The sequence below is a fragment of the Aethalodelphis obliquidens genome, unplaced genomic scaffold, assembly GCF_003676395.1.
Source record: "Aethalodelphis obliquidens isolate GAN/ISIS:26980383/991018 unplaced genomic scaffold, ASM367639v1 scaffold4, whole genome shotgun sequence".
Classification (NCBI taxonomy): Eukaryota; Metazoa; Chordata; class Mammalia; order Artiodactyla; family Delphinidae; genus Aethalodelphis; species Aethalodelphis obliquidens.
In genome coordinates this window covers 45,047,053-45,063,146 of record NW_020837948.1, presented here as the reverse complement: position 1 = coordinate 45,063,146, position 16,094 = coordinate 45,047,053, and the positions used below count along the sequence as shown (strand labels likewise).

Sequence of the window (16,094 nt, the reverse complement as noted above, 5' to 3'; positions counted from 1 at the left end):
TGTGTGTGTGTGTGTGTGTGTGTGTGTGTGTGTGTGTGTGTGTGTGTATTATATGACATCACCTGAAGCAGCTGGCCTAATGCAGCAATGGGAGTGCCTGTTAAAGACTCAGCCAAGGTGCCAGCTCAGGGACAACATCTTGAAGTGTTGGAGTTTTGTGCTCCAGGATCCAGCATGTGTGCCCAATGGCTGATATCTAATTCCTTGCCCCCAGTAATTAGATCACATGAGCTCAGGAAGCAAGAGGTAGAAGTGAGACTCTTAACTCCATCATCCCCAGTGACCCACTGTCAGAATTTGTGTTTCCTGTTCCCATGTTTTAAGTTCCACTGGATGAGAAGTTCTGGTTGGACCTGGAGATGGAACATTTCCATCAAGAGACAGACTGAAAGCTCTTTTGAACAACCGTAGGGTCATTTTGGGCTTCTTAGGCTGGCAGACAAGCGGACAAAGGAGTTATATTGCCCCAGGGGTCCTTGATCTTGTGTACTATGAGGCAGTAGAGTTTCTGCTGCATTTTGGAGTAGGAATGCTGATGCTCAGTGAAACTTGAAGGATTTACTGGAACAACTCCTGGTGCTTCCATGCTCATTGATAACTGTTTTGACTATTGCCTGTTTGCAGACAAATTTCAAATCTGTTCTTTCTAGCTCTGATGTTGGCACAAAAATAGCTCTATCTAATGCTGATCAGAGGTGCTTATGATTGATGTGAAAAGTAGAGAATGACACTATATATATTAAGATTTGTATTTTGAGCTCTATTTATTCAGTTTTAGTTCTTTTTTCTGTGAATTTTATGTTAGATACTATAAAAACAGAATTGAGAGATGGAGAATTTAAGAATAGGAAGACCTATTCTAAAAGATACTCCAATTTCCTGCTCCATGTAATTTCTAAACATTATCTTAAATTATGTAAATAAAAATACTTTTCACATGAAAAATGCACACATGTATGTATACATATGTATATGTATATATGTCAGAAATAGCAAAAAGATATTAAGCATGATATCAGTGCCCTCCTTTACCTGACTGTTGTCTCCCCACCAGGAGTTTCTCCAGGCTGTCCCCACTGGATAGTTTATAGTAACCACCCTCAAAATGATTTCACCAAATCCACTCGATTACTTCTTGTGTCTGTGCCTAGAAAGTTCTCCCTGATGTCATGTTCCACTCTTTACACCCTACTTTTTGTGCTGAACTCATCATAAAATCATGAGTTTGTTTTCCTCTTTAGACTTACCCAGATAAAGGATTGTGCTTATTTTAAAAAAATCGTTTGTTACTGTAGCATCTAGCATAGTGGCTGACACACAAGAGGTTTCAATGAATGAATTACATTTGTAGTTAATTAATTATGATTGTTTCTGCTTTTATTTATCCCTTTAAAGGAATGAATGGAAAAACTAATGATTGTAAATACTTTTTAGCAGTCAAAAATATATCCGGAGGAATGTAGGGGCCGCCTTAGAGAGGTAGAAAATTATAGAATTAAGTTTATGGTAAAAGGATTTCAGGAAAGCCTTGTAATTTTATCACTGATTTGAATTGGTGTATACTTATAAAGAACTTATGTTCAATTTCAGATTGCAGAGGAGGGATCCACCATTTCATGTGTGGTGGAGCGAACCAGAGGAGCTCTGGATTACGTGCATGTTTTTTACACCATCTCACAGATCGAATCTGATGGTGTTAATTACCTTGTTGATGATTTTGCTAATGCCAGTGGAACTATCACATTCCTTCCTTGGCAGAGATCAGAGGTAAACTCTACCTTCTCTGTTTCTTTGAAAGCCTCCTGGAAAGCTTTTCCTGATCTGTTTGTTCTGTAATTTATTTGCAGCTTCCTGCTTTTTAAGCAATTTAGAATATTTAGGCAATTAGTTATATATCATGGCATAAAATATTTTTGTATTTATTTCTGCAGTGAAAAATTAAGGATGTTAAGTAATGTCTGTTATATCTGTTCTTTAATCTCAATATAATAAAAATGGTATGGCTTGAAGATTTGTCATTGTGGGTTTTTGGTTATTACTGATACAATGAGAAACTGCAGAATTCTTAATGGTACTCTTCCGGTCAGCCAAGAGGAATTCCTAAAACTGTAATATTTTATTTTTAAATTTGGAAAAATAGGTAATTTTTCTTTGTTTTGAAAGTACAAGCGATCACCAGTTTTATCAGAAGCTTTCCGTGAATCGTCTGATTTCTGAATAGATGCTCTAGAAATAAGTGACACTTATTGTAAGTGAAATTGAGATGAGACCTTCTCCTATATAAATTTTTTTTACATTCTAATATAAAATGTCTGATATGTTGGAATATTCATATCAGTATAATTTTTCATTAGAAATATAAATAGTTTATAGGTCATCAGGGATAAATAGTAAAATAACTTAAGACTTGCAAATATCTTTGAAGACATTTCTAAGGGACTTAGGAGTTGATTGGATGAAAAAGATAAAATTAGGATCTTAAGATTTAAAGAGTTCAAGCTAAAGAAAAGTGATCAAATCTCTATAATTTGGGGTAAGAAGGAAACAAATTAAATAACTTACAACAGAAGTTCCCAATAGCAGTCTGTAAATAAGAGCCATGATAAATGTTTTACTGGTTTTTGGTAAAATGAGGAAAATTAGGACAATGAGTAAGTTTTCATAAGGCTGAAATTATTCCATTTAAAGGACTATAATTTATTCTGATCCTGTCTTTTTCACTTCTTTTTTGGATTTAAATTGCTATTTCTTTTATCAAGTAACAGTGATGATATGTGATAACTTTTTAATGTTCCCACTTGGAAAACAGAGTTGATCCTCAAAATATTCCCCTGGAAAATTTACCCTCTATGAAATAAAAATATAGCTGGGAACCACTGTTTTATAAAGAGTATTCATATATATTTTGGAAGAGATAAGAGTTAATGAAAGTTTGGTCAGGAAAATAGTCGTATATGCTCCTGTCAGGATTTATTTAAAATATTTTCTTCTGTCATTTAAAAATTTCTTTAAAAACTAATTGACCTTTAAAGCAACAATAACACTGAATACTGGGGTTGGTTTGTAATGCTGTGCCTGCTGGATCTACACTAGCTTCTCAGTCTTACTAAGCCAGAGACTGGATACTGTGGTGTCTGCTAATGCTCCGTGACTATGCTTTCCAGCGCAGATAGCAGTCAGGTGACCTCCACTTTGCTATTGCCTTCCAGATGTCTGGGGAGTACATTTAAATCACATCTAGAAACCTAGCAGCAAGACAGTCTGGGAAGGGTGTGTGTGTGAGTGTGTGTGTGTGTGTGTGTGTTTTGCTGCAATACAGGAATGTATACTCGAAATGTGTTTTTCAAGTGTTTTTAAATGGCGCATTAGTTATGAAATCAATTTAGTGAGTTATGAGGAAGATTTTCAAAAGAGAATAGAAAATAGCAGAGTGTATAACATATAGTAAAGGTAAATACTGTTTTGTGTACTGAGTCACCACGTGAGATACATTTATACCTTGATAGGGTCTTCAGTTTCAAACTCTTCATTTCACTAATTGAATTGAGCGAGTACTTTGGTATGCTTCAATACTTTAAAAATATTAATTGCTTCATTTTTAATGTACATCTTGATGTTTTGGTATTGCTTTTCATAGCAACATTTGTCAGCTGACTTTCTAGGGGCAAGATATTGTAAATCTTCAGACCGCTATTGTTCCCTTTAGTTCAAAAATAATGACAAGATTTGGGTAGAAGTGTCATTTTTATACTTTGAGCACATTGGCCATGCCATGTATTACTTTATTAATTAAAATTTTGATTAAAATGAACATTGAAACCAAATTCAGATTCTGTGTTGGGCCTACATTAAAAAAAAGTTCTTCAAATGCTTTTAGGCCTAATGACTAGTGTTTTGGAGATTGCATTTGGAGTTACAGTTTGTTTTCAGACTGTTGTCACCCTCCTTTCTGGAAGAAACCAGGAAATCATACATCATTCCTTCTTGTCCCTCACTCCCTATGCTGAGTCTTTAAGGCCTCGGTCTTCTATTTCCAGAACAAATTAAAATCCATCCATTTTTTCTCATCTCCATTGTCACTGAATTAGTTCAGTACCTCATTAATACTGGTCAGTCACCTCCTGACTCAGCACCTTGCGTCCTTTCTTGCTCTGTCCACTCTGTTTACATTCTGCCATGGTATTGATTCTAAAATGGAATTCTCATTTTGTCAGTCCCCTGCTTATGATTCTTCCATTTTCCTTTACTGTCTATGGAATGAAGTTCATTTTTTTAATGATAGCATGAACGGTCCCTATGACCTTGACTCCTGTTTATCTGTCCAGACTTCTCTCCCACTCCAGCCTTAGTGGTCTAATTGTAATTACCCAGATGTCTTATTCTTTCATGCTGTTGTTTCTTTTACTTGGAATGCCCTTCCTCATTATTACTCATAACTACAACTAATTCATTAAGACTTGCTTCAGACTTGTCTGTTGTAAAACCTTTACCAGATAGAGTTGATTGTTTTGTTCTCAGTTTACTTTGTACATAACTCTATTATGACATTTTTGCATTGCATTTTAAATGTTTTTCCACAGATCTCTCTCCTACAGAAGACAGTGAGTCTCTTAGCGACTGGGGCCATTTCTAGCCCTGGCACATTGTAGATGTCAAAACATGCTTGTTCAGTTAATAAAAGAAGGAGGAATGGTTTTTTTCACTTCAAATTTTGACTTATATATTGTAGAGCATGGCTGAGTTATTGCTACTTCCTTTCCTAATGTTTTTTGAGCAGTTTGTGTATGCCAGACTTATAGGGCTCATTGTGGATCTGTTTTCTAGCATTTATTGTGGATCTGTTTTCTAGCATGCAGCTGCTAGGTATGTCAGGCTTTCCTTAGGCCAGAACTAGACGTGGCTACATTGTCCTTTCCTATTGCCTTACCACATTCTGTCAGATAACGTGCAGTTCCTTAACCAGGAACTCTATACATGAGATTGGTAATACCACTGTCTTTGGTACAAAGAATATATGATACTATATTGATATATCAATGTATAATAATATATGGTATGATATTAATACATGACTAGGATATTTTTTACAGAAAGTATTACTCTTCAGCACCCATTATTGATTAAAGAATTAATTTCTCAGATCTCTCTCTCTCTTACTTTCTCTCTCGCTCTCTATTTTTATGTCTAAGTTTGTGTAGAAATCTGTCATGTTAAAAAGTAATTTTGGCTGCTTTATTTTCTTCTGATAAATGGCAAATAATTTCTACATGCCTCATTGCTTAATGCCTTTGGATTTTTATATTTATAGGTCCTGAATCTTTATGTCCTTGATGATGATATTCCAGAGCTTAATGAGTATTTCCGTGTGACATTGGTTTCTGCGGTTCCTGGAGACGGGAAACTAGGTTCAACTCCCACCAGTGGTGCAAGCATAGACCCTGAAAAGCAAACAACAGATATCACCATCAAAGCTAGTGATCATCCATATGGTAACCAAGCCCTTTTGCAAGAATAATCCTCCCTCTCTGGGTGTACTTGATCTCGCTAAGGGTTTGAGGGACTTCTGCACATGATTGAAGTAGAACTCCTTCGGATGCTCTAACTTCCAAGCTCTTGGAACTTCTAAGCTGCCATTTTGAGGGACAGTGCTTGTGAAAAACATATAAGGATCGATTTCTAAAGTTTAGTAATATATTTTGAAAAGTATTTTTAAATGCAGGATAATTTTAAATGAAAAAAGTATTTTTATTCATGGTAATCAAATTTTTTTTAATTTTGAAAATTGTCCTACTCTGATATGTTAACACCTAATTGGAATACTTTGTAATTTATATTTTATTTAACTTCAAGAAGTAGCGTTATCACTGTCTGTTTATATTAGTTTCTTTTGTCTTATGCTAAAAAGTGATAATTTTCTTAATTGGGAAACTATCATAGATGTCTGTCATAATAAGTTGAGACTGTTTTCTGCATTGAAAAGTAATAGTTCTTTTGTAGGAATAAAGCAAGACCATCCAATAAAGGATCTGTGAAGGAAACCTGGGAAGTTCTTCAACTCTGATTTTCATACTTAAATTTTCAAAAAAGTGTGTTGCAAATCCTTTAGGGTGCCATTAGTTTTGTTCTATAAATTTAAGGATGACTTCTAGAGAGTCAAATATGAGTAAATATTTGATAATAATATTTTAAAACTCCATCACTATTCTTTTTATTGATGCTTCCATTAAAAATGCTTTCTTTGAGTAGAGACAAGGAAAATTAGCATTTTAATTTTTAACATCCTGAAAACTTACTAACATATTCTGTCAAAAGCATGTTAGTCAAATCTTCACTCAAGTCTTTTCTAAATGAGAGCCCTCTGAATTTTATCCTGGTGATCAAAATAATTGTGTAAGATTGTTTCAAGTGAATAAGAGATTCTTCCACAGATAATTGGGGCAAGAATGCCCTGCTTCTCTTTGTATCTGCCAGGCTTGCTACAGTTCTCCACTGGGCTGCCTCCCCAGCCTGAGGACACAATGACCCTGCCTGCAAGCAGTGTTCCACACATCACCGTGCAGGAGGAAGATGGAGAAGTTAGGTTGCTGGTCGTCCGTGCTCAAGGGCTCCTGGGGAGGGTTATGGCGGAATATAGAACAGTATCACTGACGGCATTCAGTCCTGAGGACTACCAGGTAAATCACTTAATCCTTTTGAAGCAGTATTTATGCTCATAAAACAGACACAGTCCTCTTGGGGGTTTTGAAGGGACTTGGCACTGTACCTGGAACTTACTAAACAAGGAAAAGAAGCATTGATGGCTTTTTAGCCTTTAAATTTCTGTGAATTAAAGTATTTCAGTCCACTAAAGCCTGACACTTAAATAGCTGTCATATTGATTTCTCTTGTACCTTATATTTGTCGTAGGCTTCATTTGTATTATTTATTTTAAGTTATAGGTTTTAATCATATATATTTAAAATTATGTTTCTTACACATTTTAAATCCTTTTGTCTGTGTCCATTGAACAACACCAAAATTGTAAAAATATTATATGTCTGTGTCATTTCAATTTAAATTTTTTTTTTTCTCCAAATGAGAACCAGTGTGGTACTGGCAAAAAAAACAAACCAAAACGAAACAAAAAACCTGGAATTTGAAACTGGGCAGAACTGGGTTTAAATTGACCTTCTAAATATGTGGCCTTGGGAGACTCAGTCTTTCCTGACCTCAGTTTCCTTATTTGTAAGGGAGAGATAATATCTGCTGGGCCAGGCCACTCTGAGGATTGATGGCAGCATTTTAAGTGTCACGTATAGTACGTGGAACATATATAGTAACCCTCAATAACTGTTGCCTAGTCGTATTATCACCAATATTCATATTAAGTGAATGCTCATAATTTCTTCTCAGCTATACTTCTCAGGAAGTATTTTATATCCTTCAACATTTGTTTTCCCAAAGAATCTTTTCCTTTAAATTTAATATTAGTTTTCTTGATTTTCCTCTTATTCCTAATAAGACCTGTACAAGGGTGAAGTCTTCAGTAATTTGTACATACTTTTTCTCCCAAACCCCAGAAAACTTGGCTAATTGAATTCAATTAATTTTGGCTGTATTGCAGTTAGCAGGGTTTTCTTTGCTAACTGCAAGAAGATGATTTCTTCTTTCTCAAACGCTTTTATTGGGCATGTTACATTTCTCTTGCCCTGACATTTATTTCTTTAGTTTGGTATGTCGTATACTTCATAGGGCATCTCAGCTCGGCTTAGTATTGTCTTCTCTGTGTTCTGTTAAAGAAATACTTTAGTCCTTATATTGATGGTCTTTTAAAATTCTTTTTTAGCTTTATTGAGGTATAATTGACAAATAAAAATTATATATATTTAAGATTTACAACTTAATATTTTGATACACATATACATTGTGAAATGATTACCACAATAAGCTAATTAACATATCTACCACCTCACATAGATATAATTTTCTTTCCCTCCCTTCCTTCTTTCTTTCCTTCCTTCCTTTCTTCCTTTCTCTCTTTCCTTCAAGATGCTTAAAATCTACTCTCTTAGCATATTTCAAGTGTACAATATAGTATTGCTCCAGAACTTACCTTGCATAACTGAAACTTTGCATCCTTTGATAACTTCTTATTTTCCCCTTCTTTCAGTTCCTGTCAAGCACCCTTCTAGTCTAGTTTCTGCTTCTATGAGTTTGACTGTTTTAGGTTCCACGTATTAGTGAGATCATGAAGTATTTGTCCTTCTGTGTCTGGCTTATTTTACTTAGCATGGTGTTTTTCAGGTTCATCCCTGTTGTTGCATATGACAGGATTTCCTTTTTTTTTTTTTTTTAAGGCTGAATAATATTCTGTTCTATCTACTATCTAATTTTCTTCATTCATCTGCTGAAAGACATTTAGGTTGTTTTCATATCTTGGCTACTGTGAATACTGCTTCAATGAACGTGGGAATACAGATATCTCTTCAACATAGTGAATTCATTTCCTTTGGATACATATACAGGAGTGGAATTAGTAGATCATATGACGGTTCTATTTTTAAATTTTTGTGGACCCTCTATGCCGTTTTCTATAATTGCTATATGAATTTGCATTCCTACCAACAGTGTACAAGCATTTACTTTTCTCCACGTCATTTCCAATACTTGTTATCTCTTGTCTTTTTAACAGTATCCATTCTAACAGGTGTGAGGTGATATCTCATTGTGCTTTAGATTTGCATTTCCATGATGATTAGTGATGATCTGCACCTTTTCATATAGCTGTAGCCCATTTTTACGTCGTCTTTTGAGAAATGTTTATTCAGGTCCTTTATTCATTAAAAAAATTAGGGCTTCCCTGGTGGCGCAGTGGTTGAGAATATGCCTGCCGATGCAGGGGACACGGGTTCGTGCCCCGGTCTGGGAAGATCCCACATGCCGCGGAGCGGCTGGGCCCGTGAGCCATGGCCGCTGAGCTTGCGCGTCTGGAGCCTGTGCTCCGCAACGGGAGAGGCCACAACAGTGAGAGGCCCGTGTACCGCAAAAAAAAAAATTAAAAAATATTTTATACGATTTTTAAAGGTTATGTTCCATTTACAGTTATTATAAAATATTGGCTATATTCTACATGTTGTACAGTACATCCTTGAGCCTATCTTACACCCCATAGTACCTCCCACTCCCTCAACCCTATTTATTTATTTATTTATTTATTTATTTATTTGCGGTACGCGGGCCTTTCACTGCTGTGGCCTCTCCCGTTGCGGAGCACAGGCTCTGGACGTGCAGGCTCAGCAGCCATGGCTAACGGGCCCAGCCACTCCACGGCATGTGGGATCTTCCTGGACCGGGGCACGAACCCGTGTCCCCTGCATCGGCAGGCGGACTCTCAACCACTGCACCACCAGGGAAGCCCCCTTTTTCTTATATTCACTAGTTTGTTGTATTGTTTAGATTCCACACATAGGTAATATCATACAGTGTTTGTCCTTCTCTGTCTGACTTATTTCACTTAGCATAATGCCCTCTAAGTCCATCCGTGTTGCTACAGATGGCAAAATTTCATCCTTTTAATGGCTGAGTGATATTCCATTGTGTGTGTGTGTATATATATATATATATGCCATATCTTCTTTATCCATTCATCTGTTGATGGACACTTAGGTTGCTTTCATATCTTGGCAATTATAAATAATGCTGCTATGAACGTTGGGGTGCATGTATCTTTCAAATTAGTGTTTTGGGTTTATTTTGGATATATATACTCAAGAATGGAATTGCTGGGTCATATGGTAGTTATATTTTTAGTTTTTAGAGAAACCTCCATACTGTTTTCCACTGTGGCTGCACCTATTTACATTCCCACCAACAGTGTATGAGGATTCCCTTTTCTCCACATCCTTGCCAGCATTTGTTATTTGTGCTCTTTTTGATGATAGCCATTCTGCCAGGTGTGAGATGATATCTCATTGTGGTTTTGATTTGCATTTCCCTGATGATTAGCTGTGTTGAGCATCTTTTCATGTGTCTGTTGTCCATCTACATTTCCTCTTTGGAGAAATGTCTATTCAGTTCTTCTGCCCATTTTTTATTTGGTTTTTTTTTTTCATGTTGAGTTGTATGAACTGTTTACATATGTTGGATATTAATCCCTTGTTGGTCATATCATTTGCCAATATTTTCTCGCATTCAGTAGATTGTCTTTACATTCTGTCGATGGTTTCCTTTGCTGTGCAAAAGCTTTGAAGTTTAATTAGGTCCCATTTGTTTACTTTTTTTTTTTTGCGGTACACGGACCTCTCACTGCTGTGGCCTCTCCCGTTGTGGAGCACAGGCTCCGGATGCGCAGGCTCAGCGGCCATGGCTCACGGGCCCAGCCGCCCCGTGGCATGTGGGATCTTCCTGGACCGGGGCACGTACCTGTGTACCCTGCATCGGCAGGTGGACTCTCAACCACTGCGCCACCAGGGAAGCCCCCATTTGTTTGCTTTTGCTTCCATTGGTCTAAGTGTCTGTTTTTGTGCCAGTACCATACTGTTTTGATTACTGTAGCTTTGTAGTGTACTATGAACTCAGGGAGTTTGATTCCTCCAGCTCTGTCCTCAAGATTGTTTTGACTATTCAGTCTTTTGTGTTTCATACAAATTTTAAAATTATTTGTTCTAGTTCTGTGAAAAATGACATTAAGGGACTTCCCTGGCAGTCCAGTGGTTAAAACTTCACCTTCCAATGCAGGGGGTGCAGGTTGGTCCCTGGTTGGGGAGCTAAGATCCCACATGCTTCGTGGCCGAAAAACCAAAACATAAAACAGAAGCAATATTGTAACAAATTCAATAAAGACTCTAAAAAATGGTCCACATCAAAAAAATCTTTAAAAAAATGACATTAATATTTTGATAGGGATTGCATTGAATCTGTAGATTGCCTTGGGTAGTATGGTCATTTCAGCAATACTGATTCTTCCAATTTAAGAACACAGTATATCTTTCCATCTGTTTGTGGCGTCTTCAGTTTCTTTCATCATCATCGTATATTTTCGGAGTACAAGTCTTTTACTTCCTTAGGTGGGTTTAGTCCTAGGTATTTTATTCTTTTTGACACGATTGTAAATGTGACTGTTTCCTTAATTTCTCTGATACTTTGTTGTTAGTGTATAGAAATGCAACAGATTTCTGTATATTAATTTTGTATCCTGCAACTTTACCAGATTCATTGATGAGCTCTAGTAGTTTTCTGGTGGTCTCTTTAGGATTTTCTATGTATAGTATCATGTTGTCTGCAAACAGTGACAGTTTTACTTCTTCCTTTCCAATTTGGATTCCTTTTATTTTTTTCTTGTCTGACTGCTGTGTCTAGGACTTCCAATACTATGTTGAATTAAAGTGGTGAGAGTGGGTATCCTTGTCTTGTTCCTGATCTTAGAAGAAATGCTTTTAGCTTTTCACCATTAAGTATGTTGTTAGCTGTGGGTTTGTCATATATGGCCATCCCCAATCTCCAGTTGGATTATCATTTTCTTTAATAACTAAAACAAAATGAAACAAACAAACAAAAATCTATGTATGTATCCTTCACGACTTTCAGAAAGCTAATACCCTTGGAGATGTTTCTGAGAATTTTCAGGCCATGGGTTGCAGAATGGATGTTGTGTTAGCAGGTATGAAAGCAACATGAATCTCATTGTACATCTCCATTAGAGCTCTTGTGACCAGGTGCATTGTCAATGAGCAGTAATATTTTGAAAGGAATATTTTTTTTCTGAGAAGTAGGTTTCCACAGTAGGCTTAAATAATTAGTAAACCATGTTGTCAACAGATGTGCTGTCATCTAGGCTTTGTTGTTCCACTTACAGAGTACAGGTATAGTAGATTTAGCATAATTCTTAAGGGCCCTAGGATTTTTGGAATGGTAAATGAGCATTGGCTTCAATTTACAGTCACCAGCTGCATTATTAGCCCCTGATAAGAAAGTTAGCCTGTCTTTTGAGGCTTTGAATCCTGCCATTGAATTCTCCTGTCTAGTTACAAAAGTCCTAGACAGCGTTTTCTTCCAATATAACACTGTTTTAACTACATTGAAAATCTCTTGTTTAGTGTAGCCGCCTTCATTCATTATCTTAGCTAGATCTCCTGGATAACTTGCTGAAGCTTCTGCATCAGCACTTGCTGTTTCATCTTGTACTTATGTGTTATAGAGATGGCATCTTCCCATCAACCTAATGAACTAACCTCTGCTAGCTTCAAACTTTTCTTCTGCAGCTTCCTTACCTCTCTCAGCCTTTATGGAACTGAAGAGAGTTAGGGCCTTGCTGTGGATTAGGCTTTGGCTTAAGGGAATGTTGTGGCTGGTTTGATTTTCTATATAACGACTAAAACTTTCTCCATATCGTCAGTAGGCTGTTTTGTTTTCTTATCATTCATGAGTTCACTGGAGTAGACTTTTAATTTCCTTCAAGAACTTTTCCATTGCATTTAAAACTTAGCTAACTGTTTGGCTCAAGAGGTGTAGGTTTTGGCCTGTCTTCGCTTTTGGACATGCCTTTCTCACGAAGCTTAATAATTATTTCTAGCTTTTGATTTAAAGTGAGAGACATGTGACTCTTCCTTTCACTTGAACACTTAGAGGTCATTGTAGGGTTACTGATCAGCCTAATTTCAATATTGTTGTATCTAAGGGAATAGGAGGCCCCAGAAGAGGGAGAGAGATGGGGGAATGGCTAGTCAGTGGAGCAGTCAGAGAGCACACACAATTATTAAATTAGCTGTCTTATATGGGTGTAGTTCCCTGTGCCCCAAAACAATTACGATAGTAACATCAAAGATCACTGATCACAGATCACCGTTAACAAATATAACAATTAGGAAAAAGTTTGAAATATTGTGAGAATTACCAAAATGTAACACAGAGATAAGAAGTGAGGGAATGCTATTGGAAAACATGGAACCAATAAACTTGCTCTACGCAGGGTCGCTAAAACCTTTAATTTGTAAAAAATACAACATCTGCAAGGTGAAATAAGGCGAAGTGCAATGAAATAAGTTTTGCCTGTTGAAATTTGGAAGTTGGGAACATATACATGACATTAAAAGCCTAGAATATGGTAGCCTTGTCTAGAGATAGGGTCTAGAGGGAATCTGATGAAAAATAGTTTTTCCAGGTCCTAGGAGAATGTTAAAATTCAAAGAACACAAAAATGAGCTAAAGAGGTAGGAAAAATAAGAAATGTGGTATCACGGAATACCAGAGAGAGAGGGAGTGGCCAATTGTGTAAGATATTGCTAAGGTCAAATAATATGGTTTCCTAAGACAGTCAAATGTTGTTTCTGCTGTTAAGATTTGTAGAATTACTCCTTTGATGACTGCACTGTAGGCAAGGTTAATTACTTTTTTTTCTTGAGCTGCTGTATGTCTTTTATAGCAGTTGTTTTCTATCCTGTGCTTGATACTCCTTAGGGAATGTTTTCTTGGAGATACAGATATGATTTGGGTTTTTGAATCCCAAGCATCTAAAAGGGTGCAATGCACATGCTATGTGTTTGAAAATATTGAAAAAAATTAGTAAGTGAGTGATTAAGTGCATTGGTACTTGGGTTCCTCAGTTTAACTTTAGGATCATTAATTGCTCCGCAGGATGAAATATACTTGTCCACAAAAGCTAACCCTAGAAAAAATTTAAACATCTTTATTTATTCTCATGACTCGAGCGGAAAATGCTTATATTAGATAGTGGGAGAAAAAGGGCCTTAAGACTTTAAAAAACTACTTTTCTGGTAGCTATGAACTTTTCTGATGGGAGATTTGTATCGTGAATTGCAATTGTGATATAATCAAGGAAAGATTAATGCCCAGTGGATTGATATTTATTATTGCTAGGGGAAATTTTTGGAATGAAAATACCATTATTATTATGCAGTGAGTATTTAAATTACTCAATGACATAAACCAAATAGTTCTCAATATACTTAATCAAAAGAATTCCATGCATCTCGTTGACTTAATTCTTTAGGAATTTGTGGATGTCACCTATTCAGATTTCTCATTTGCCTTAACAGGTTTTTTTTGATGAACAGGAAAATAAGAGAGATAAAAATCCATCTGCTTTATTTAGTTTGAGGATATTTGTTTAGAATTCATATTGAACACTATTCATATCCACTTCAATGTTTTCAATTTTATAGTTTACTTCATCTGTTTCATATTTATAACAATTTGGGATATAGTAAACATTCTCGTTTTACACATTCACATACAGAATAATTATAATCTAATGGATAAATCTTTTATTTATATTTCAGAGTGTTGCTGGTACCTTAGAATTTCAACCAGGAGAAAGATTTAAGTACATTTCTGTTAACATCACTGATAATTCTATTCCTGAATTGGAAAAATCCTTTAAAGTTGAGTTGTTAAACTTGGAGGGAGGAGGTAAGACTCAAAAATGTCAAATATTTACTTGTGCACTCACCATGGTGGTAGTAGATTCTATTAAGGAAATAGGTTCTTTTGAATTAACCTATTGTGCTGGTTTTCCCCCTTTCATTACCCATTGGTCTTTTCGTAAAGTAGGTGTGCTTTTACAATGAAATAATTTAATTATACTGAATCACCAAATTATAGCTGTCATTCAGAGCAGGTGCCCCTAAAATCGCCTCTCTACCTTCTTCCTTATTTCAGTTTTCACAGTAGCTCCCTTAGAGCTACCTCCAGCCGTAGAACAGGTCAAAGTTAATCTCTTTAGATAATCCATTATGAGGTGATTATCAATAAAACAGGTTAATAATACCTTCCTCTCAATTCCGAAAACTCTAATAATCACAGATTTTTGGAGTCAAAAATCCATTTTGTGGCAAAAGTCATCTGTATTGAAGAGAGGCTACTTATAATCTTTATTTATCCCACTTAGATTAACTATATACGTTTCTTTGCAGAAGTATCACTGTGTTTCATTATCAGGTGCTACTGGGGGTGTTACAGTATACATGAGATGTGTACCATATTACCTTTATAAATGTAAGAATTTGGGAGTTGGTATGGTATTCATCAGGTCAGTCTTTTCCATTACAAAAGCTGGTATTATTAGCTTATTATTATTTTTACGTTTTGATGAAGAAAGTCATAGTACTGAATAAGCCATCCAAAGGGAGAAATTGGGTAAGACAGAAATACTAAGATTGTCTTTTAGTATGCAGTGAGACTTTGGGGTGAGTATGACAAAATTTTCCCATGTTTCCCTTCCTTGTTTTCCCAAAGCCCAGGTGGCAGCAAAGGAGGACAAGCCAGGGAAATGATTAAACAGCGCCCCAGCTTGGTTGACTACATAAAACAGTGAAAGTATGCTGGACAACCTGCTGGGCTGGTGTCATGTAACAATACCAGCGTTGCTTGTCTTCTAGAGACAAGCCCTTTCATTTCCAAATCATTATTTTCGTGAAACAACTTCATTAATCAGAGGTCACTATAAAGTATTTAAAGAGTTGTTCTTTGTATTACTTATAGCTAAAAATACTTGTGTAATAGAGAAACTGTTAGTGAGCATTACCTAATATTGACTAATAAGGAGCATCAAATATTCTTCAGAGATGATATTTGTGATCATAGTGATACTTCTGATTTTATATAGAAACTTCCTCCTATATCTCTAGAATATGCATCGTTATGTATTAATTGGGCATGAGTACTCATTTGAAAACCAATCTTGCACCGTAAGTGGGCAATACTGGCAGAGAAGCTGATCCTCCCCTACCCCTTTGAGTGCGGATTGGAGGTAGAGGAATCTAGCTGACCTCCATTCCTCGAGTCGTAGCTGGGACTGCCTAAGAGGTGAAATAGCCTGTAGAGCTAAATTCTTTTGAGGATCAAAGGAGAAACCCTTATTCCATACTGTTTTGCCTATAAGACTAATTCTACATATGATAGCCACCTGAGTGGATGTTTTGTGCTAGCCAGGGTACATTGCTGTTAAATTTCACCCCTCTTCCTCACAACTTGTGGTTAATATGGAAGCCAAGCCATGCACTGGATAGTCCCTGAAATCCATTTTGCCTCTTAACGTCTCTAAGATCATTTCAGGTTTTGGGCGCCATAAATTCTCATATATATCCCAGTCCTTTGGA

General features: G+C 36.3%; 1 protein-coding gene across 1 annotated transcript in view; it reads left to right on the top strand.

Moving 5' to 3' along the window:
• ADGRV1 (adhesion G protein-coupled receptor V1) overlaps positions 1–16,094 on the top strand; it is a 543,050-nt gene that overhangs the window by 61,271 nt on the left and 465,685 nt on the right. The window contains exons 21-24 of the mRNA XM_027100633.1: positions 1,591–1,767; positions 5,309–5,489; positions 6,472–6,674; positions 14,277–14,406. Coding sequence (XP_026956434.1) covers positions 1,591–1,767; positions 5,309–5,489; positions 6,472–6,674; positions 14,277–14,406 — 691 coding nt within the window. The remainder of the gene's footprint in view (positions 1–1,590; positions 1,768–5,308; positions 5,490–6,471; positions 6,675–14,276; positions 14,407–16,094) is intronic.